This window comes from Polistes fuscatus, unplaced genomic scaffold, assembly GCF_010416935.1.
Source record: "Polistes fuscatus isolate 324 unplaced genomic scaffold, CU_Pfus_HIC Scaffold4, whole genome shotgun sequence".
Classification (NCBI taxonomy): Eukaryota; Metazoa; Arthropoda; class Insecta; order Hymenoptera; family Vespidae; genus Polistes; species Polistes fuscatus.
Window position 1 is genome coordinate 535,229 of NW_025113118.1, and position 24,980 is coordinate 560,208.

At 36.7% G+C, this 24,980-nt stretch overlaps 1 protein-coding gene and 2 long non-coding RNA genes across 4 annotated transcripts in view; 2 read left to right on the plus strand and 1 right to left on the minus strand.

The window, feature by feature from the left end:
- The window catches only part of LOC122521273 (UPF0489 protein C5orf22 homolog), a 443,816-nt gene that overhangs the window by 295,050 nt on the left and 123,786 nt on the right, over positions 1-24,980 (plus strand). For both annotated transcript variants that reach the window (XM_043641860.1, XM_043641862.1), the window contains one exon: positions 10,440-10,637. In XM_043641860.1, the coding sequence (XP_043497795.1) occupies positions 10,440-10,637 (198 nt within the window). The remainder of the gene's footprint in view (positions 1-10,439; positions 10,638-24,980) is intronic.
- On the minus strand, positions 3,387-5,216 carry LOC122521281. The gene is made up of 2 exons (XR_006304726.1): positions 4,269-5,216; positions 3,387-3,960 (listed from the first exon to the last, which is right to left on the minus strand). It is a non-coding gene; the product is annotated as an uncharacterized LOC122521281 (long non-coding RNA).
- LOC122521283 lies at positions 12,858-16,382 on the plus strand. Its single transcript, XR_006304728.1, has 2 exons — positions 12,858-12,943; positions 13,558-16,382. It is a non-coding gene; the product is annotated as an uncharacterized LOC122521283 (long non-coding RNA).

Consider the following 24,980-nt stretch of genomic DNA (forward strand, 5'->3'; position numbering starts at 1 on the left):
TATTATTTTTCCTGATTATTTTTATCCAATGTAGAAATCTAAAAATTGTATATTACGTTAGTTTCCAGGAACATTTGTTTGTTCCCTCGACATGTAATAATATTATCAGTTTATCTTGTCTCGTTATTTTTCCACTCATTTTATATAACGAATCTATTAGAGTAAGCTTCAAATCTTAATTATATCAGCATTTGATAGAATGACAATTTTATTATACATAATATATTTTATATAATTAGAGAAAATTATTGTTGAAAAATAGAATTTTAAATGTAAGAAGATATCATTTACGTCAAAATATACTCATTCAACTAATTTAGAAGACTACGTAGAATATACTCGATTTCTTCTACGCTAACTATATTAATTCGTTCACTTTCCACATAAAACGTAAACACAATTGCGCTTACAAATTAGGCAATTTCTTTGGCATTTTTTCAATAGGATAAGCATCCACGTGTTGTAATCACCAAATCGTTAAACTAATTTACCGAATGTCCACAGTCGAATATATTGTAAAGATTAGATAAAAAAAGATAAATAGGCAAAAATAATTACAAAAAAAAATTAAACGTCGAACGAATCTATCATAAATTTTACCTTATTTATTGCTTCTGAAATGTAAAAATAATAAGTACAGATATATATATGTCGAGTTTAGATTAAATCTACTGTTATAGAAGATACAACGAGATATCGATCTTAACGATTTTAGAACGTTCAGAGAAGAAGAAGCTAGTTTAGATATCTCTTAGATAGAAATCGCCTTGACGAAGGGCGAAGCCCTTCATCGAACGTCGGCAAACGAACTAAGATAACGGGACCACGTCTCGATAAGGTGCGGTTACGAAAGAGAACGGAGGGAGTGAACGTATGTGTACACGAAAGGGTACGTCCCCGTAGAAGATTGGCCGGTGCTAATTGCAATTTATGTCTCATTGCGGTCGGCGTCGGTACGAGGCGACAAAGAGCATGATGTAGCCGCAGCCAACCATTTCTACCTTTTAAATGTAGAAATCTCGGGAGACTATTCTCCGAGTATTCTTCGTCAAGAACATTGTTATCCTAAAAAGAGAGAGAGAGGAATTTCTACACCAAACGCTTCGATCTCATTAGTATTTCTTGATATTTAATTTCCCAAGAAGAAAAATATATACAGACGTTTGATCTAATACTGTATTTATCAAAGCCAGAGGTAAAAACTTTTAACTTTTTTTAGTATTGATCCAAAAAACTATAGTTTAATAAAGTTTCAAGAAAAAGGTAAGAAAAATGTTATAAGAAATAATAGTTACCAAATTCAAAAAGGAATATACAATAGAAAGAAATAAAGGAAAGATATAATAATAACAAATGAATTTCAATAATTTTTGAAAAGTCTAAAATTCGCTTATCTTTTTTAAAAACTGTATTTATTTATTAAATACTGCAATTTGATTATAGTTTGATTTAATATAAACTATAAATAACATTTGTACACTTATATTACGAATATTGCATGGACAACGATGTGTATTGTTGTCAGCATTTTTCACAAATGTAGTCAACAAATATATTTTTATTCGGTACTATAAGGGTTAAAAAGAAGGATTCTTCGTGACAGTATCTAAAACGTTTTAAAAGTCTCCTTCCATCAAGACGAATCTTACATTAGTATCGGTCGCGTTAGTTACAGTAGTAGGATATCGAGATAAGATGGGGATTAAGAGCACCGAGCTTCGAGTACTGTTGTTCGAAGAAGAGAGAAGAGGAGAGTGGAGAAACGTAAGAAAGGGTGGCCGAAGGAGGGTCAGGGCGGGAGGTTGAGGGGGAGTGGTGTTAGAGGAGGGTCTTCTACGAACGTACGTCGAGCGGCATCACGAAGAGACAATGAAAAGAAAAGGAGAGCGGAGTTCTTGTTAGGTCGAGCTATTATCGTTAATTAAATAGCGCCTTCGCTATCTGTGCTCACGTCTCGCCACCGTGCGCGAGGCATTAAACCCGTATGACACCGTAAAGACCTTAAAGTTGCTACTCGTTATCGAGAAGGAAGGAAGACAGAGATAGACAATGATAGGAGAAAAATAGAGAGAGGGAGAGAGAGAGAGAGAGAGGAGAGAAAGAAATATACTGATGGATACTTCTCGTGTCTATTGACACTGAGAAAACTTCGAATCGAATCGAAAAAGGTCGCATCGTTAAACATTTTATTACCGCTAAATTACGATCATCAAGTAAGTTACGTTAATTCGTATTTCGTTAAAAATGTCAAAAGCAGACTGCAAACTTTTGATCATATTTTCTTCTATCAAACAAACCTATCTTATTTTTTACCTCTATTTTCTATCGATCTTTGATGGAATTTATTATGTTTTACTCTTCTTGGTAGTGAAAGAGAGAAAGAGAAAAATGGTTAGGAAAATTTAGCGAGAGAAAATAATGAGATCAAATTGTAAGATAAGAGGAAGCGTACGTCTAGCGTCAAAGTTCGTTTTGTCGTACGTGCTACGGCCCGAGTCACGATCGTTCCTAACACGATTCAGGATATTCGAGGGCAGGAGCCAAACGTGCTCTCGATTCGCTCGAGCGCCATCGAACCTCGAGCTCGTATAGATCGAACGAGTCAGATTCCGCTGCTCGATCAGGGTTGTTTACGAGGAGAAGGGTTGTTTTTCGATCTTTTTCTCTTTACGTTCCCACAGAGATCTTATGCTTGGACCGAGCGAAAAAGAGAGCTACCGTTTAGAGCTACTAGAAAACCGTTTAACAGAAAACTGTACCGTATAATTTCTCGTGTATATCGATTCCTTTCTAGCCAACTTAGCGATAAACTATGCATCTGAAATATCTAGCTATACATATTTCAATACATAGATTATTAAGTGTAACTTGTTAGGAAGCGTCGATGTGTGTGGTTTTTTCTCCTATAAATGTTCAATGATAAGATTTATTGATTTATTATTCGTCATTTAATAATGGTTCAAGGTGTAGCTGCATTTGGCCTTTCCTCTTCAAATCTTTGATTATCGAAACATGCAATTTTCCTTTTTCTAAAGCAAACAACTGTTTTATATCTGTACTTTACAAAATTATTACAAAATCACTATACTGTTAACATCAAAGTATTATTTAAAAAATCTACACATGTTTCTTATAATACCAAAATAGATGAGACTACTGCGAATGGCATTTATCGAGGCGCGACTATTCGTCGTTTCCATTCGCGTTAAGCCACAAACAGGCTGTAAGCCACGACGACAAAATTTACGTTTATATGCGGTCATACACGACGTTATCCTTGCAAGGGACCGGCCACACGTCACCGAATCGTGATCCTCTCGAGACCAAAGACGATGTCGCATTCCCCCATCAAACTAAGGAGCCTCTTCCCTCTTTCTCTCTCTTTCTTTCTTTTACTCTCTTTCGTTTTCTACCTCTTCGACTTCGTGAGTTCGATCGCTTCCTGCACGCAAGCCGCCGATTGTAAAGTATCAAACGTTCTTCCACTCTCTTTCTCTATCTTCTTCTCTTCTTTTCTCTTTTTTTTTTTGAACATTTCGAGCATTAAAGGCGAAGACGAAGACGAAGACGAAGACGAAAACGAGAAAGAAGAAGAAGAAGAAAGAGACAGTGAAGGCAATAACGAATGCGAATCAGATAGCAAGCCCAAGCTTCTGCGTTATGACGAGTGCCATGAATCCCGTGCGAACATCTACGGCGCTCCAACGTAAGAAGAAACTAAACGCCATGGACACGACCGTGAATCTTCTCCCCGGTCTCTTTTAGATTCAACGGCCAGATATATGTGTGTCTGTGTTTATTTCTTATGTTATGTCGAGCGTTACGTTCTTCGTTCCATCTTCTCTTCCTTTATCTTATTTTCTCTTCTATACTTTCTGCCGATCATTTACTTTATAGCCTCTTGGGAAAAGTTATTTTCTGTTTTTTTTTTTGGATTTTCTTTTTTCATGTTAATACGATCTGAAAAAGTAAAGAAGTCAGATAAATACACATCTTTGAAAAATATAAGAGAGATAATTTTTTAATTCAATGTTTCATGTGATTAATAGCTGCTTTTAAATTTTCGAAATAAACATTAATATGTTTGCATTTGTTTCCGACTTGTCTTTCATAAAATAATAACGGTGAATAAATTGATTTTAAGATATATGTACTCGTACGCATAGAAAAAAAAAAGAAAGAAAGAGAGGCACATATTGGTTCTCCCTCATTCATTGTTTTTCTCTTTGAGTAAAGCCGACATCCCAATTACGCGCGACAGTACCCACCTATCTATCTGGCAACCTACGCGCATACGTACGAAAACCGGCCGTGGGACCGTTTCCAAGGCGGCACCCAATGCTCGCACCCAACGCTCGCGCAAAGAGCGACTTCGCAGCAGGCCGGTTGCACCACGGCGGGTCTCTAAAAGCACCGTAGCGCCGCTTAAACCGATGGAAAACACTTGTTAGCGCTCGCCAAGCGAATAAAGTGCTGCCTGTCCGAACTAAATGTAGATACACCTTTTATACGCGTTATCGCCAGCATCTGCAACCGCGAACGAGCTCTCTTTTCTCCTCCTCCCCTTCCACCATCGTCTCCCATTCTCTCTCTCTCTCTCTCTCTCTCTCTTTTTCTCTCTCCTTATCCTCTCTCTTTTACTCTTTCTGTGTTTTGCCGACTGCTGGTATGTACTCAGTGGTCAGTGCTTCATGCCTTGCTGAAGGAACGTACTTACATAGAAGCGGATTCCTCAAACACAGCCAATAGCAACCATATTCTTACATTACATTTAACTTGTGGATTTTCCCATATATGTGTGTTATTTATTTAAAAAAATGTATACTGTTTGTTAATAATTATGTGATATTCATGTTGATTACAAGTTACAACCAAGTTGAGCTACAAAGAAAAGAGATAAACGTCTAGGCGAAAAGGTACTAATTGATACCACGAGTGTTAATTATGCCACGAACCGAGACAATGTCGTTCGTCGTACAGTCAGTCGCGTGCTCGTGGTCCGCTAATAACAGGTAGTCGACGCTTTGCTCGAGCAGAAGCGCTACAGGTGTCCGCAAAAGTATTACGTCGATGGCTCGTTGCACGGTGTCCCAACTCGCACTCAGCGCGCCGAGTCATCGATTAAAGAATCAAAGGTCACGACGGACGTAATCGATGTCACGGCTAGTGGCTCGATCGTCCGATCGAGAATTTGCCTTCCGTCGTTCGGTCTAACGTTATACTTCTATATAAAGATGGAAACAGATATGTAATATGTGTACATCTGTTTGTTCATTCACTTTCAATCATAATAAAAAATAATGACGATTATCAGTCAATTTACATTCCAATGATTTTTCTTAGAGTAAGAAGGCGGAAAGAAATCGGTTGACAACAAAGTTTCTTTCGTCTCCGCGATAATAAATGCGAGCCATTATATCTGCTCGTACCATTCTCGCCAAACCGCAAAACGTTTTCTCTCTCTCTCTCTCTCTCTTTTTCTCTCTTTCTCTCTCTCTTTATCTCTTTGTTTCTTTTTTCTTCCCTCTATGATTTATAAACGATGGAGTAAAGCAGAATGTAATAAACTTTCTTTCTCGCAAGTTGAAAAAAGAAGAGAAGAGAAGAAAAAGAACGTGTAATGATGGACGTCAAGAGATTTTGTTTACACGATGAATACTAGTATTTCCCTTTTTCTCTGTCCCGTTTCGTGATGTATACATATATGTATTTCGTCTTTTCCTTCTCCTCCTCCTCCACACATTCATACTCAACCGCAGGACAACGAGGAGAGTTCGTTGGAAAAAATCGAACAACAAATGCAGTTTCTTTTTCATCTTCTTCTTATTTCCTTCCATCTTCTCGCAGAAATCTCGAAGCGGCGTCATTTTAAATCGCGACACCGGCCGTGCCAGGAAGGAAAAAAGAAGGACGGATGAAATAGTCGTCGAGAGACGAGAGATCCTTGGATGAGATATACGCGAATCCGTAAGAAAGTCGAAGACGTTCGACTCGAATCGTCGATCGGACAGACCGGAAGAGGGGTCCCTATCATTTTCTTCCTTTTGCTAACTCTCTTTCTCTTTCTTTCTCTGTTTTTTCTTTTACTTTTGCATCTTCTTCTTCTTCTTCTCGTTCGTCGCGCCGAGGCTTATAGAAAATTCTATTATTCTATTCTTATCATCAGCAGTGACGCGTGCTGCCTCGTATCGACAGCAGGATACATAATGCAACGTGAGTTTCCGAGCTTGCGCGTTCGTGCACCGGATGCACTCATACCGAGCTTGCATACTGAACGGGGCGGCTCTTTAAGGTCTTTCTAGAAAACGTGCTGGCTCGCGAACGCGGTTGAACGTCCTGGCCCTTCCCTTTGACCAACCACCCTCTGGGGCCTTTTCTTTTGACTAAAAACGAATTATTCACGTGTCCGCTAATTATTATTATTATTATTATTTTCTTTATTGAACGAATATTATTTATCGAAATAATATGAAGAAAGACATAAACAATTAATGAATATACGAATAATGAAATAAATCAATATATTATTGTCGAATTGCCACAAACAAGAGAAAACGAAGAAGGAATATGCATAGTCATAAACGAAGGTAGACAACAATGCTAATTTGATAGAAAAAACGATTATTTGTTTAATCGAGAACTAAATCTCGAGTCGAAAGAAGAAAGTAGTAGACACCTTTTGAACGTTTTCGCTTGAAACGTAGGGATCGAATAGCTTTTACGTTTACGAGCGGACGTACTATACGGGTCCGATGTCGCGTCTCTAATCTCCGAGCCCAGGGACAAATCCCGATTGAAAGCACGCACGAACGTTTCTCCAAAGCTCACCGAGATCGCCGGAAGCCATTGTCATTGTAGGACCTTTCTATTTGCACGCGTAAAAGAAAGAATGAAGGGCGGCTTGATGGGAGGAGGGAGGAGGGAGGAGGGAGGAGGCAAAAGTTCGACATGTGCACGCGCCAAATTCGAATTCTCTCGTGGCAACTGGTCACACCACAGGGTATTGTTTTAATTAACGCGCCCACTGTTCTCTCTTGTTCCATTCAGCAAACTAATTCGACGTACGTGTGAGCGCGGCAGTGCACAATACCGTTTCTCTTCGGTCTTCTATCGTGCTTGCATCTGTCGTCGTCATCGTCTACGTCGTCATTGTCGTTTAACGCCGTTCGTAATTTTAACGCTTCCATCTACTCACAAATCGACGCTATAATTTCTCCATTAAACGTATCAAAAATGACGATGATTATCGACGAGAAGAACTCGGTTCGCAGTAAACGCTTCGTTTCGCTTCGTAGTCGTTCGGTAAAGCACAATAATCGACGGCATATCGGGTCAAGAGAATACAATCTATTTACATATGGCCATATATGCTTTAATCGAAAACAGACCAGTGATGCGATCGACTGTTAGCCACTCGTAAATCGTTCGAAATTTATATATTTGTGTCACCGAGTATTGTTAAGATCAATATTTTTCTAATTTTAGCAAAAATTATAAAGAATATAATCGACTTGAGTTTTACGCAAAACAAGATAAAAGTCCCAAACGTATGCAAAGTCAAAGGATATTTGTCGGATTTTTATATTATGTTTTAAACGCAGACACCCGTAGGCGATTAAACTTTTCCTTTGTTCCGTCCGACACAATTTGCGACATACTCTGGAAAGAGGATTACTCAATTTTCCTATGACTCATTAGAGCCTACTACTGCGTATTTAAATGCAACTCATAATGTACCGTCATAACTTGCCACTTTGGAGATAAGGATGCAATTGCGCGATTTATAAGTCACGTGGCTGTCCAAGGTGATCGTTGTTCCGTTCGACTTATTTTCCTTTGTTCGTTGTTTATGACGTATCGCTTTACAAACTTGTCTATCATCATTTATCTTCTGACTTATCGTATTTAATTAAGACTCTCGATCTTGAACTTCAAAAATAACGATTAGTTTCTCGTTAAACTCTTTGAATATACATATATTCTTTCTTTCGGTTCTCTGATAAACTTGAAATTCCACTGATATATCCCAAAGCTGTAAAAGAACCATCAACAAATTCGTATCGGGTATAGAGGGTCGAATTCAAAAGAAATTCGTTTCGCCGTTTCCACCTTCGTGCACATAATTACTACTGGTCTCTTTCATCCTTTACGATAATTTATCTCCAAAAAGCAGCACGCGTTTTTCCATCGAACTCGTACGATCGATTGTGAGAAGTCAAACCTATCCTATTTCATTAACGTCAATGCAGTCGTATTGCTTTTTAACTTTCTATACATATTTCTTCCTTTTTTCTATTTATTATTGAATTATAATATGAATTAGAATTTGTCGTCTTTTCTCTTCGAAATCTTGATATAAAATGAAAAAATGTTCTAAAAAGGAAGGATAGTAAGGATAGTGAAAAAGACCTATTGACTCTTCTCGATCTTGAAATTTTTTTTTTATAAAGCGAAACAAGGACTCTCTTCTGGTAAGAAATCGAGCTGAGAATTTCGCGAACTCCTTTTATCCTTCCACGCATCCAGTTGGGATCACCCTACTCGGCTCGTTCGCATAAACGGGAAACGGGTTTTGGTCAGAAAGAGCTTTGCTTCGTAGCAAAGGAACGGGAAGGACATTGTCGTCGTGGCAAAGAAAAAAGAACAAAAATTGACGCTCCTCTTTCGTCGTCCTCGTTCCCTTACGTCCTCCCTCTCTTCATCTTCTTCTCCATCCTCTTTCTCTTCGCTCCCGTCGTTTTTTTCTTTTAGTTACGATAGAAAAAAGGGGACAAGGCTGAGGTTAGGTAAATGCAAATGAACACCATTGGCGTAAGATCATTTTTGGAAATGGTATATTCTACCTTTAAAAATATTCAAAAATATCTTTTCTCTTTTCTTTCATCAATAATAATTGAAAACTACGAAATATTATCGATAAATTATTTATTAGTAAGATACTTATCGGACATACATTTATCTACGTGCATTTGTTTAGAAAGAGGGAAACGATTTTGTAAAATTTCAATGAGAGCCACTGTCTATGGTGATCGTTGACTTTTTCATCCCCCTCCGATCCCTTCGAGTCCTGAACCAGGTTCGTATTCTCTCTCTCCTACTTCCCTCCCTGCTCGATCACCTCTAAAATTCGCCCTTGTGTATTTCATTGTTGTGAACGCATGCAAATTGCGATCCAGTTCCCCGTACCGAGTATCAATTCTAACAGGATTAATTCGAGTGCAGTCATTGTTTTTTCCGCGTACCAAAAAGTCCAGCCTATATACATAGGTATACGTGTTGTATCGCGGTTCTGGCCTGCCTCGAACAATGTTCTCTCTATCGCACGCGTCGGCATCCCTCGCGTACAACTCAGTTCGTAAATTGGGCTGAAAGGGTGGCGAAGGGATGCTCGTCGAGAGGTACGTTGTCGATTTTTTTTTCTTTCTTTTTTTTATTTTTTTCCTATTTTTTTCTCTTCTCTTTTATCGTCACTCCTTTTTTTTCTTTTTTTTTTACACTTCATCCCACTGATAAAATTCGAGAAAATCGTAACCTACATACCTATGACGAGATTCGTGGCGAGGATGAGAAACGCGCTATGATAGAAATAATTTTTCTTTTTATTTCTTTTCTATATCTATGAAAGAAACTCTTTTACGGCGCGATGACCGTGCGTAAAATGCAATTTTATGTAAATTAACGTCGAATAGAACCGTGACAGAAACGAAACGATTTCCAAATAAACCGGTTTCTAATTTTGTTTAGAGAACGACTATGTAGTATTTATACGGGATGCTCGAAAATAAAATGAACAATCTTATTGTTAAATGACGATGTCATAGTTGTAGGATTTTTTAAATTTTGAATTTATCGTTAATAATTTATTTATTAAGTGTTTATTAACTTTTTAAAGTATAGAAAAGATGAAAGTAAATATATGTACAAGATAATATATATATATAATTAATTAGTAGAATAAAATAAAGTAAGTGTCTATAATTAACTTACAATCGTTTTGTTGCCTAGCTTTTGAATTACTAACTAACTTCTGTACGTATCTTCTTAGCCTAATAATGTAATGTAACTTCGTGTATTGACCTTTTAGCATCACATGTCTTCTTAACTTCTTCCTAACGTAACGTATCTTCTTTTTAGCATATCGTATTGTTTTTTCGTTATCTATATTTAGATACTATTTCCCCCTGCCGCCTATCATCCCTTTCTTTCGGGCGTACTTCACCTTAAACTACCTTTTTGGTAGAAATCCCCACTTCGCACCACCGCGGGTAGCAACGGATTTCGTGATTTTCGTGAACCGTTTCTCGTCTTTTCACTTATTTACACTTTTACTTATAAATTTTCTCCAATCCCACATAGTATAACTTTATTTCTTTATTACAACTTTTTTCAACACTCTGTAAATACATGGATATATAATTTTTATTTATTTTTCTTTTCAGGCCGATAATATTGGTGCGATCAGTTCTGTCTTGCGAAAGTACTTACAGGAGAAGGACACACCATATATTCTAGATATCGATCTTGATTTCTTCAGCACTAAGAACCCATTCAAGGACATCTACCCACTGGTTAAAAATCTCTATGAAAAACTTGGAGTTATCTACTATTTTGAAAAAGCCGACACAGATGATCCCTTGGTGAGTCATTAAAAGAATCATCATCGTTACTTTTAACTTATATATGAGCTTTGTACATACAACGTATACATTATACTTGCTTTAGCAATCGCTTGACTCGTAACGATTTTTCACGTAATGCTAGTCCAATCGAACAATACATTATCATTTATATTTTTTACGTCTCATAAAACTCATACTATATTTTGCTAATTATTTCTACTCATATTTCATTTAAACGACACTTTATATTACAGCTACACGTACATATGTATATACGTACGAATATTTAAACGCTTTTTCTTTACACCTCTACTGTGCGACGACTCCATTCTTCCTACTTTATATGCAACAAGCTTAATGTATGCGACTTGTTATTTAATCGTTATTGAAGCTTCCTGTGTTGTTTGTTAAATACAAAGTCTAAATACAATTTATCTTACTATTAAATATTTTAATAAGTTTATTACGATGTGTGGCTATATTTAATATAATGATAATAATTTTAATTAATAAGAAATAATTAAATCTAAAAGGAATTCTATTTTAGGCCCGCAATTGTTTAATAATTTCTTATACGGTAAACTGTTGGAGGATAAGAGATAGCTAAAATCGTTAAACTTTAAAAAAAAATAAAGTAAAGAGAAAGAGAAACAGAAACAGAAAGAGAGAGAGAGGGAAAGGGAGAGAGAGGGAGAAGGAGAAAGAGAGAATGAGAAGGATGAGAGGGAGGAGGAGGGAAGAGAGAGAACCAGCAACGAGCGGAAGATTTGCGAATAATTACGTGGCCCGACAATGGTCGAGGTCTCGTGGCAGGCCGGATACACAATGTGGCCTGCCACCAGTCGGATAATAGACAGAGAAGGACGACTCTATAGGGTTTTAGGATTCGTCGGACATAATGGCACGGGACCATTGTCTACGTAACTGCAGACTGCCAACATCCGCTTTGGGGGTCGACTATGTCAGCTCATCTGCATCCCACCCTCCAACCCCTCCATTCGCGTTCGCTTTTTCGAAAGTGATCGAAAGCTTCGCTCGAATTGACGATTGAATTATTAGTTAAGTAATGCCTATACAATTTGCATGAATTCGCATTGGTAAGAGCGTTACGTGTCCACCGCGATTCATTATATGCCACGAAATACGTATGTTCCGTGATTCGATGAAATTTTATAATCGAGATACTTGCACTAGTACTTGTACTTGCATAATGAAGAAGAAAAATAATGCTTGTTTTTTTTATTTTCTCTTCATGTATCAACTGGAAAAATGAATTTTTTCAGTTCTTCGTCGTTATATCTAAATTAATCATAAATTGATAAAATTTGATAGAATTTCTTTTTATCAGAAATATTAATCGTTGTTAAATCTGGTGTCTACGATTAATTAATTACAAATAAGAATCAATTTTAACATCGATTTCTCGGTATTTCGTACAATGTAAAATGGAAGGAACGATATCGGTGCTAAAAAAAAATTACCACCCGAAATCATCCTACGATTTAATATATGCAATCCCGACGACGTGCTATCTGTCTTACCCTATAAGTTCGATGGTCCATTGTAATTGGAAGTAAGCTTCGGGTCAGCTTATAGTCCAACCAGGGTCGGAGTCATTTTTGAATTATTTAAATTACATAAGTTGCTTTCTTCGACGTTACGATCTGAATCATACGTATTCGATTTTCGTGCTACTGAATTTCGCGAAGATTTTTTTAAAAAGTTTAACAGTAGATAAGTATAAAAAAAAAAATCTCCTGACTATTTAATGAAGAAGATGAACATGAAGATTATTATTAACTAACTAAGTTCATAGAGAAGGTATAAATATGTAATGCTTTTCTTGGGATTCGTTAATAGATACGACTCGATTCTATTTCTACGCTGCATCAGCCACGATTCTTTTCTCAGGATCTAGCTCACGATGTCCCACTGTGATCCCCGTTGAAGGAGAAACAGCACAAGCGGGGGGTCCATCCAGTATGCAAAACGGTCCCCGTTTTCCGGCCTGCCTGAATATTGATGTGTACCCGGCTATGCAGATGAGCGTGAGAATGCACCTCGTGCCGGATGGAGTGGCGAATAGTCGAACCGGAAGTAACCAAATGTCCTCTACCTTTCTAGCCACGTTTCTCCTTCTCTTTTTTTGTTTACCTTTTTCTCTCTCTCTCTCTCTCTCTCTCTCTCTCTCTCTTTCTCTCTTCCTTTATTTCTCTTTCTAATCACGTTTTCCTTTTCCTGGCCGCATGATCCGAATCTCGACCACAGGATTTCCTCATCGACAAAGGGTTGGTCCACCAAGGCCATCCGAATTTCTCCTTGAGGTAGGTCATTGCCTTCTAATTGCCTTCTCTCACGGAACTTTCAAGCCTCTTGAACTTGCCTCTTCCTCGCTCACGGTCGTACCACATTCTCGAGCAATTAAACCTCACAGAAAATTAGGTCGATAAACGGAAAGAGTTCTCCTTACACATGATCCACCGCCTTAATCTTCTTTTTCTCTACCATTCTTTCTCAAAAAAGATAACGAATTGTCGAAATTACTGTTTTACCGAAGGCAGTTAAAATCACACCTCAATCTCCTTAATAATTTCACGTTTTAACTCTTGACAATGCGGATGGGTCTAAAATTTATTTCCTCTTTCAAGTTCTTCAACGTCCATCTATTATATTCTGGTAATCTTCACTAAACAACGAACTTTATTGCTGGGTTTATCTAGAATGTCTTTAAGAATCCTAGTATTTATTCGATAGTTCTACATAGACTTTCTACGGTTACAAACACGATGGAAAGGATTTTAAGAATTTTTCAAAAATCCTGATAACATCAGGAGACGAGTTTAATCAACGAGTCGAAAGCACGCAAATCTTTGGTAAACCGGATAAGAACCAACATCGCCATCTGTTGTGACTGATAAGAACGAAACTCCGTTTGCAGTTTCCGGATAAGCCGCAGGCTGTTGGGGCGACGTGACGAGCGACGTGTCGGCGTCGGCGCCGACGCTGGCCGACGCCATGCGTCCAAGATGGCCGCGGATCGTTAAATGGTCACGCGCAAGCTCCCGAAGGGGTGACCAAGTGGGAGCGGGCGGGGTCGATTTTAGGAGCGCGTGCTGTTACTCCTTAATCAGATAGAACCCTCTTTAGGACTATGAGATCGACCTTGACTTATAGGGAAAAAAGAAAAAGGAACAAGAAAAGGATGAAACAGAGATCGAAGTTTCGAGGCTAAATAAATATCGAAGTAGTGTGACTAAAGTTTTTTCATTACGACTATTTCGATCTCGATCGTTCTAACTTTTAACGGCATTTTTATTTTACGAGGTTGTAACGAACCAACGAAAAACTAGAAAAAATGGTGAACAACCATTTCTCGTTTTCACTACCATTACGTGCTAGCGTACACGTGGCTATTACTTTTTCAACTGACTGTCGGTATTGTTTTATATAATCTCCATCGTGAAAATCGTTCGCACACGCTATGACTTTTTTGATAGGAGTTGAATTTTTCAATTCTTTTTTTGAATTCCGTACGAATCGTGAAGTTTTCTAAATGTATATACCATATATATATATAATATATAATATATGTATACATATACATTTTTTCTACTATTGTAACAAATAAGCTGAACCAAATGTAATAAATTTTTACACACAGTTTATCTACAGTAACAAAAAGTGGCTTTTAAAAGTTTGATAAAAATTTCCGAGTAAAACTCATTTAATCGTGAGTTTTTTAATATTAAAATATAGTTAGAGTGACAATCGTTTCTAACACATAAAAGTTAAACGATGTAACGATTATGTAAATTAAGAAAATAAACGTAATGTTAATATATGACAATCGTTTCTGTGACAAATGATAAACTAAAGTCGGGAAAAAATCATTCTACATGAGAACTGCAAAAAAAATGAACTCAGTTTGAATGGCGTAAATAATCAAGCAGGGTTGTGTCTTATTTTTTCTCATCCTATTGGGAAAGTTGTCGAAAGAGGTGGTTGACCTGCTCAAAAAGCAGTAATTTCCGAACAGAAGGGTAAGCATTTATCGAGAGAGCGAATGAGAAAGAGAGAGAAACGATCGTCATACGGCGTCGTGACGTGTTCGCGCTTTTTCGCGCAAAACCGAAACGAAATGTCAACGGGAACGTCACGCTCAATTTTTTTTCCCGTTTCCTCGCACGCGCCACTTGCGCGTACACTCGCTCGCAAATTTTCGAGCAATCGTCGAGGGATTTACACATGTCAAGTTAAGTTAACGTTACACCGCATTACGTGTTTTGCGAACAATGCAACGGGTTTCCCTCCTGTTAGGACTACTCCCTTCTTCGCGAGTTCGGTGAAACCGCGAATTCGAGAAATAATAGAAATAATAAAATGAAAGGAGACAAGCAAAGAGATATTGAAAGAGAAAAAAATAAAATTAAAGAAATAGAATATTACTTCTTTATCAAGTACGAACAATACCATGAATGTACTTTTTGTTACGTAATTATTTATAAGCGATTTGGTAATAAATTTAAACTTTTTTCCAACATTAAATTTAAAATGCTACTACCAACTCGTGTCGTATCAGTGAAGTAACATTTAAACAGCAGTTAAGTTGTTATTACGGATTGAAGTTATGTACATGTACGGTAAGTAAAGACTATGTTAAAGACTTCGAAGTTGTGGCGTTTTTCAATCGTCGATCGACAAGAGCAGATTTATAGTCGCAACTTAGCCCGGCTACCGCGACTTGCAAAGTCAGAAAACTCTTCCATGTCTGTTATATCTATATACCTACATGTATTAAGCTAATATTTATTCGAAAACCATAAACCATTGAAAGTTTTTTTCAAATTGCGATTAATGATACAACGAATATGACGTAGAAATTTAATGATTTTATGGAAAATCGAAAAAGAAAAAATGAGTGGCAGAAACATCTCGCAAATGACGTATCGTTAAGTGATCGATAATGACTTACAAGCAACGTCATGGATAGGAATAGAAGATCATTCTGTTTGTCGATCGAAAGACCGATGACTACTCGATAAAAGATTCTTGATTGCGGGATAAATCTCTGGAATCTCAGTTGCTGCGACGCCATAATGGGAATTCTTCGTTGATTACGGATAGTTAAGTTTAAGAATCGGTCATTATCAATAGCAGGTGTTGCACAGACTAGTATAAAGTTTCAAAATGAATGAGATTATCGTACGTTGAGCGTTTGCGGTAGATAATTGCTTATTGTACGGAAAACGCGTGCGTTAACTTCGAGAAAAAGTTTATATATATGATCGAACTTGAACTATAGAAGCCTAAGTGATACCTACAATATCTTCGTCTATATAGACAATATTTTTAATTCATGAAATCAGTAATAACATATACGAAATACTAAAGCACGATTGTTAATGCGAGAATAGTTACTAATGGCAAATTATTTGAGAACAATTATTTAAATTTACTATCTTTAAAGATTGCTTTGCACAAAATCGTGACGTACGTACGAGGAACAAGTTAGGAGGATTTCCGATGTCAATGACATCAAGTCGACCGTATGTCGTTCATTTTCAGGCGGGTTGATTTCGATGAACGGGTACTCAGCTTTCGTCCATCCCACGCCTCCTCCCCTCGTCATTAAGTTACGTATACTCGTTGCCTAATTGCTGCTCTCGCGAAAATACCGTCAATTTTCAAGAGCACATGGTTCCGCGACATGCTCCTCGACGCATAAGCGCATGACCTCCCTACAGGTGGCATTATGTAGAGAAAGAGAAAGAGAAAGAGACAGCCGGGAGAGAGTTAGGACATTGAACTCGTTACACCTTCCGAACGAAAACACGGTACGCGCGCGTCACCGGATTTTCCGCATTGGTAAATGCGGTCAATGACCGGTCTTCATATATACACATTCATTCCCACACACACTCATATATACTCATCGAACGAAACTTTGTATCGCTAGCGGTTAGAAAATGTCCGCCTCTCGATACCGTTCGCCGTATAGTTTCGATAGTTGACGCGAACCGATGCTCGATTTATCTTACTTTTCTGTTTCATCCCCCTTTTCTTTCCTCTTTTGCAACTACATTTGTTGGCGTCAAACACTCAGAGAATCTAAAGATGTTTTTTTCGTTTGATGAAATCGAACTCCTCGGTTTTACATTTCTTTTTGTAATTTTTTGTATTTTTGATCAGCAGAAGAAGGCAACCCTTATAGAAAGATTTCATTGGAATTTGTGTTTGGAAATGACATGTTTTATCTAAATTCAAATTATAACTTTTTATCTTGAATAACATGTTTATGATCATTGATCATAGGTATTGATCCATGATAGATATTAAATTCGCGATTAATCTAGTTTAGAATTAATGCGTAGGAGTTATATAACCAGAAAGACGGGTTTGATAGCATACTTGCCGATCCAGTATGCATATTCGTGCAGGTGTTGTACCGTAATCGTCCAATATAATTTTCAATTTTAATCGATTGTAAAAAAAATTAAGAGTCACCTAGACCCATGCTCAGAAGAGAATCATGTACATTAGTTGTCTTAGCTAACCAGTCCTTGGAACGATTCCTTCATTACAAATATTAACAAAGATATAGGATAAACAAGATTTTTATCTTTAACTCGTTCGTATATTAAAAAGCGTGTTATTGAGTTTTAATTAATGACCATAGGTAAAGCAACACAAAAATAAAGGGAGAACTTATTTTATTGCTAAAGACAAAAAGAAGTATTAATGATAACGAAAATGATCGTTATTAAGTATACTGTAATCTTAAAATAGAATAATAAATTAGTAGATCGCTGAAGATAATTATAACGATTAAATATAATCGATTTATCTACGATATTATTATAATCCAGAAAATTTGAATATACAAATGAGATATAATGATACAATTCGTAACAATACGCTCTTCAACGTATGTCATTCCATACGTTACGTATAATATTCTCAATTAATAATGAACATTTATTTGTCTAGATGGTTATATGTATACGAATATAATTAGAATTTCATGTATCAACTAGTCATTAATAAAAGCATTGTTTCTATTTCCTTCTTCGTTGGATTCAATTGTATCAAAGGAATGATATCATTTTTTAATTAATTTTACTCTATGAGTCAAGTCCTTTCGGATTCGAATTTCAATTGGGTATTCTTTATTATTTTTATTTCTGCTCTTTTCACTATTTCGCCATCGTACTGTTAGGAGGATAACATTTACCGTCGGTCTAATTTATTCTACTCGTAAATTAGGAAATGTCGAAAAAGAATTATCGATAGTAAGATAAATGGTAGTAGAGAGATTTATTTTTTTTTCTAAATAAACCAACACGAAAAAGGTGGAATTGTAAGTGAGAAAAGATATAAGGGGTTTCATTACTTCGAAAATCGAAGGTAAAATAAATTATTTCGAGAAATGTGCGCAACATCTAATAGATTTTTGCCGCACAATTTTTCTCAACATATAGAAAAACCGGATGTCCTTTCTCATTCCAGAAAGAGTTTCAAGGATTCACGAATGGACGGACGCGTTAAACCGCAGGAAGGAACGGTTTCTCGCGGTAAACCGGAAATTCAACTTGCCGCAACTTATATCGACTTATCCTGTTTCTTCATAATTCTCGAATTCTTCTTCCACTCCTTTATGCTACTACTTTTTTTCTTCTTTTCTTTCTGATAATAAAGTATCGGACTAACTAACGTATCGTATCCTTGGACTGTACCATTCGCTACTTACTAAAAATTGTTAAATGAATACACAGACATGTTTCCACCTATACAATTTATTTCGTTTCTATCATCTTTCGCTACAATAAAATTCATTTTTCCCGATTAGTAACGTTAACAAAATAGACATAAATTTTCTTATTATGTACCTATAAAAAAAAAAAAAAGAAAGATTTAAATTTGCTGTATTTTTTTATCAAAAAAAAGAAAACAAAATTACAAAGATATAAACTTAAATATATTTTCATAAATTTTTAAGGATCCTAAAAGAATTTTAATAAATAGTCGAAGACTTGCCATTGATATCAGAGAGAGTACTCAAACGATAGAGTCATCTATCTTCGAAGGAAATCTCGCATACCATCCGTTCCACACGCAAGGATTTCAAAGAAGAGAGAAAGAGAAAGAGAAGTCCGGTAATCGCGAAACATTTTCCTACCTTCGTATCGTACTTAAAACGTCTTAATCCCGAGGCGAAACGAGCGAGATAAGAGAATCCAATGGGATCTCTAGTGGATCGATCGTATATATAAGTACGTTGAAAGACGAGAACGAAAAGGAGCTCGTCCTCGCAAGAGTAAAAGGGATTTATGGAGCGTGTCAGAGGATCGAAAATCCCAACACCGTGTCTGTTCGTGCAGGTCCTTCTTATCGTTCCTTTCGATGTTTCCTTCTTCTTCTTCTTCTTCTTCTTCCTTTTCTTCTTTGAGCTCCTTCTTCCTTTTTTTTTATTCCTTTAAAACGCCGTTTAAGTGGTGGTAACGTCGAAAAAGAAACGTAGATCGGTATACGCGCATGTTTAAAGCTATGAACGAAGGCAAGAACGATATCAGGGGTGGGATTTATGGAGCATGACAGAGATTTACAACGCCTCTCGCGTCCGGAGGCTTCACGGATCGCTGAATCGTGGGGACGCGCTGCCTGTTCCGCTTGCTTTCGATCCTTTCGATCTTCGAGAGCCTTCTCGAAGTACGGCTACCTGCACCTGCATCGGCCGATCGCGTAATCGCGGGTGGCTGCTTACCTTGAGAGGGTCAGAGCAAGAGAGAGTGAGAGGAAGAAAAAGAGAAAGAGAGAGATTGACGATGAGAGGTCTCTATACCAAGGAATTGCACGATATGTTTTTGAAAAATGTTACAAGTCCGAGAAGAAGATGTCCTTGTTCCCAAAAAAATTAATAGACTCTGGATTCTATCATTTCAACGAAGAATCGTTTTCGAGGTTGGGGTTTTAGTATTCAAATCACAGCGGGAAGTAGTCGGCTGTAGAATGTCAATGGCGATCGGTTTATCGAATATCGGACTGTGAGAATTGAGAAAGTTGGTCCAGTTAACGAATAAATCCCAATTAGAGGAATTTGAGAAAATATTCGATATAGAATATTCTCGTAAGAAGGATTTAACGATAAATAGGATGTCGAAAGTAAATGATAAATGTCACTTCATTGATTACGATCAGACACAAAAAAGGAAAGAAAGTGTTAGTACAAGTTGGCGACTTTCCAAAAGACTTTCATTGTCATTGCGTGATAGATCGTTCATTGGACAATAGGTTTTCTTCTGTGACTACGTAAGAATGTCGTTTATACGCGATAAAACTTTAATGCTTTATATTATCGATACGATACTTCTATGCAGACAGAAATACGTTGGAAGACCACTGATTCATGATTTACGATTGATCTATCTTCTTCACAGGTATCTATGCGCGTAATCGACAAATCGGACGAGATAAACATTTTTACTTACTTTAATTTTACTTATCATAAAATTAATAATACTATATTTTTACGATAACAATAAAAAGAACTAAACCTAATTTATTATCGAGAAAATAGAATTAAATGAGAAGAAAATAAAAAGGGAATAAAAATTCAACCGCGAATAACATCTCTGTATGCGTTTACATTTTTTTTCGATCTAGAAGAGTACTATAAAGATGGCTAATAATACTGTTGTTGAATAATAAATTTTTACACTTACTTTTTTAACAATAATTATAATACTGATAATATATATAAAAACTAAATTTGCAAAAACTAAATTGCACTTACACATTTAAATATACTCATTTACTAAATCTTTCACTTTCTACAATTACTTTCTAATTTACTAATCTTACTCTTACTGTACTTATTAACCAGCTTATCCTATACTTATTCTTACTAAAATTTATCTCAATATTATGTTTTTTCGCGGTGTTAAATTATAGATAGTATTGAGAAGATCTTTCCTTTTGCATTCTCTTTTTCTCTCTTTCTCTCTTTCCTTCTCGTTCTTTCGGTTTTTACACGCTCCATCTCGTTGCCCTATGGTGAGCGCACGAGCGAAACTGGCATGAAACGTGCTCGGACCACCATGAAATAGAAGCGACTTCGTGCAGTTTTCAGAATGAATCGTAAAAATCAAGTTATTTTGGCACAAGAAAGGCAAAAATCCTACTATTTTTCTCTTTATATTATTGTTGGATCTTTCGTATGCCCGGTTGCCTCGAACGATCGTTTACTCGAAATTAACGAATCTACATCCCACATATTCGTAGGCTCGATCTTATGGCTCGTATGTTTATACGATATATACTTATGTTGCAGATATCTACAAGGAAATATAAAAGTTTCATATTTTTAACTCAAATCATCGATAACGCGTTTAAGAAAATAGATTATTGTACTATACAGAGTTCAATCGAATGACATATGCAAGCGGGCACAAAATGATTTATTATGAAAAAATAAGAAAAAAAAAATCGAATCAAATGTTTGCAACCTAGGTTTCGTTTTGGAGAAAATAAAGTTTACAAAACTGTTCCGTTTAAATTCATCTTTCATCAATTCAAGTCTCGGACGAAAAAATTGTATTCTATTTCTTTCTTCTGTTTTGTTTCCATAAGAAATCATCTTGATCTTGCGGTCGCATGTACGTGTTATTCGGCCAGACCCTGTATGTAGAATAAATGATAAAGGGCGAAGAACTTTTGGAATCGTAAGAATAACCGAACTCGAAGCCTGCGGTATATTGAACTTTGGTCTCGAGCACGATGAACGTACGGTTTTCCAAGGGTACACTTTACATTCCACGTGTGCCACGCGCGTACCGCAATTTCTGCTCACCGTATGTACCGAAACTCGTGCCACATGTCTAGTACAGTTCAATGACCAAACTTGTGGCCGTGTGTACCGCTGTTATACAGTACCTGGACGTAAAGCACAATGCAACGTAATATTCAATTTGCGCCAGGTGTACTTCTTCTGTCCACGTAAGGTATTCTTTAAAAGACAGAGAAAAAGGAAAAAAAGAACTTTACAACGATCGATTCGCGTAACGTAGAAAAAAAAATAAAATACATAAGGCGTGATCTATAATAATTTAGAAAAGAACAGATAGCAGAAAAGAAATGGCGTAAGGGTGAACGAAGAGAAATAGATAGAAAGCTACGTCCATTTAGGATAACGTTAGACATGCTCAAGGGAGGATAAATTTTTTTCCTTCACCCAATCGGCACGTTACGAGACAAACATGGCGTACAAACATAATTTATGCACCCCTTCTTCGTTCGGCCGCGTGATTTTCGTTCAAACCCCATACGAAAACTCGTTCTGGAAAAGCGGCCAGATGCTGCACGCTAAAGCATCAAAGAATGACCTACAAATTCTGGACCTTTTAAATGGCAAGATTTTTAATATCATTGTCATGATGTCTTGTCGCGTGTACAAAACAACTTATGATTATAAAAAAGATTGATTCTTTGATTGATATTCTTGAAACTTTATATATATACTTTCAAACCTTCTGTTGGAAACGCGCTTAAAGCATTTTTTGGAAACACGTAGGAAACTTTGAACTCAGAAATTTAAACTCTTTCATTATCTATAGCTAAGCATCTTAATATTTTCCCACTTAAGAAATCATTTTAATGATTTTATTTTAAGAATTTTCAAGAGTTCAAAATTACCAAACAGATCTAATGTTAATTATTGCATAACTAATTTTTTTTATTTTAAAATTGACAAGATAAATGACTTTTAGTTGTTGAAATTCTTGATATTTCTTAAATCCAAACGATCTAATATAAAATCAAGCACGAAAGGTTCTAGGTTCAAAAGGCAATGCTACTTAGATAAACCCTATCTTACCAACTTCCTAAAAGAGATAAAGACTATAACGTACGTATGATAAACAGACTTTGACCATTTGAAAAACGTTACTCGCCACCGATTTGGAAATTAAGAAAATAATATCAAATATTAAAAAGAAAAAAAAAGATAAAACTTTGAGATAAAACGTTTTACCTTAGTTTCTAATTAATTATTTATTTTCTCGCTGAGATATAAAACTCATTCGAATACATGTGTGTGTCTCTGTGCGTGTGTGTGTGTGTGTGTGTGTGTGTGTGTGTGTGTGTGTGTGTGTGTGTGTGTGTGTGTGTGTGTGTGTGTGTGTGTGTGTGTGTGTGTGTGTGTGTGTATAATAAGTTAAATATTCTATGAAAAGATCTCGTTGATAAAAAATATACGAAAAGTAAAGGGGTAATCAAAAAAAAAAGAAAGGATCGAGCCGGCCCCTTATCCTTCTCTGAAATAAACTAAGGCTGAACGAGAGTCGACAAGTTATCTGAAGAATGGAATGAAAGATCGATCGATTTCTACGGCAAACACGTATGTTACGTACACGAGGAAAATACAAACTCAAGAAAAAGAGTGATACAGAAAAAGAGAGAGAAATAGAGTGTCCGTGTAAAACTTCAACCAGTCCTTTAATCCATATATTTTCAATTTTTTTCATGTTTAACCCATTTACCTCCAAGCAAGGAATATTCCGCAAGCCTCGACTGTTTGCTATCACCGAGCGCGAAATATTCCGCATAAGAAACATTAGTTTTTCTATCTGTGAACATTTGAACGGTGATACGGGTCAGTCGTCAGTTGAACGTCGCTGATGTTTGAACAAGGAAACTTAAGTAGTGTTGTGATGCAAATGGGTTAAGCGAAACTTTGTAACTTATCGCAACTGATTATTCTCGTTGGGTGGTTCGTTTGAATTACATTTAGTACCAGATGAAGCAATATAACTAATTTTCTCAATTACGAATAACTATTATAAATCTTTTCACTTAATCGATCATATGATAAATTATACAAAAGATAAATTTTACAAAGTACTATAATTTATACGTAAAACAAAAGTTTAATTCTACGTTTCGAACGTTAACAAAATTCAATCTTTACGATTAAAATATACAGATTTGAAAGTTTTATTTTCCCACCGCTTGTCAAGTGCAATACATATCTAATCAGTGTTTTCGAAAGTAGGTTCTTTGAGACGTTATACTCGTCTTATCTCTTTTTTTCTGTCATCGTTCTTAGAGGGTCCTTCCTTCGTTCGGAAATGGACCCAGCTCCCGGGTAGTGTCACCCCCCTTGTTCTCGAAGGCAGTTGGCTCTCTATTTAATCTCGAGGTGACAAATGGCTGTGGCACCGATTCGGTGACTCAAACATAATCCTGTCACCACATGCAAACATTGATCGGGACCAATATCGGTCGGTTCTTTCTGTTGTTAACTATACGCTGAGAGAGAGAGAGAGAGAGAAAGAAAGAGAGACAGAGAGAGAAAGAGAGAAAGAAAAAACCCACTTTACCCCGCCCTCTGACCCGACAACGAAGATTTATTATGAGAATGAAAGGAGAAATGAATCTCGATACTCGTGTCGAAACTAATCGATGAAATTTCCTCGTGGTAACGAAGTTACGTCAACATATTCAACTTATAACGAGCGTCTGATCTTTTATCACGAAATTATTTTGAATATCTCGAAAGTGATAAAAATGAAGAAGAATAGTTATCTCGTAGCACGTAACTACTTGAATAATGTCGTTTCACGAGAGAAAGAGATAGAGGATATGATTAATTAATTTAATATGATTATTTCTCTCTCTCTCTTTCTCTCTCTCTCTCTCTCTCCCTCTCTCTCTCTATACTCTCGGTATCGGGTCATACCAAATTTGCAACAAGAATAGACCGCTGATTCAAAGGGATGGTCGCGGTAGGAGCTAATAATGCAGACGGAGTGTCATCGTATAAAATAGTCGTTTCCTGGCTGCCATTTTGCGGTCGATGCAATTACGTGCAAAATCTAACCGTTCTCCACGTCGTCGTCGTCGTCATCGTCGTGAGTTCGTAGGAGCTCTCGTCGGCAGCAGAAGAAAAGAGGGGAATAGTAAGGATAAGGAAGAGTAGAATAAAGAAAGAAGAAATAGAGAGAAGGAATTGAAGTCGCGATGAAAATATTTTTTTTCCAGTGGTAATTAAACGAACGAGCACGCGCGCTCTTGCTCGTGCTCGTGTTCGCTCTTTTTCTCTCTCTGGTATTATTTCTCTCTCTGGTATTATTTCCCTCTCTTGGCGCGATTCTAGAGTAAAAAAATGTAGCCTCCGGATAGCGACTATCTTATCTTCGGACGACAATTGCTCCGACGGAAAGTACGCTTTAGTCGTTACATCGTTCACAATTAAATCCATCCAATTTGTACGTAAATTCAAAACGACTTCAACTAATAAGCTCACAGGTTGTTGTTACTTCGACGATCGAATATTTTCGGTATGATGTTTGTTTTGATCTTTATAGA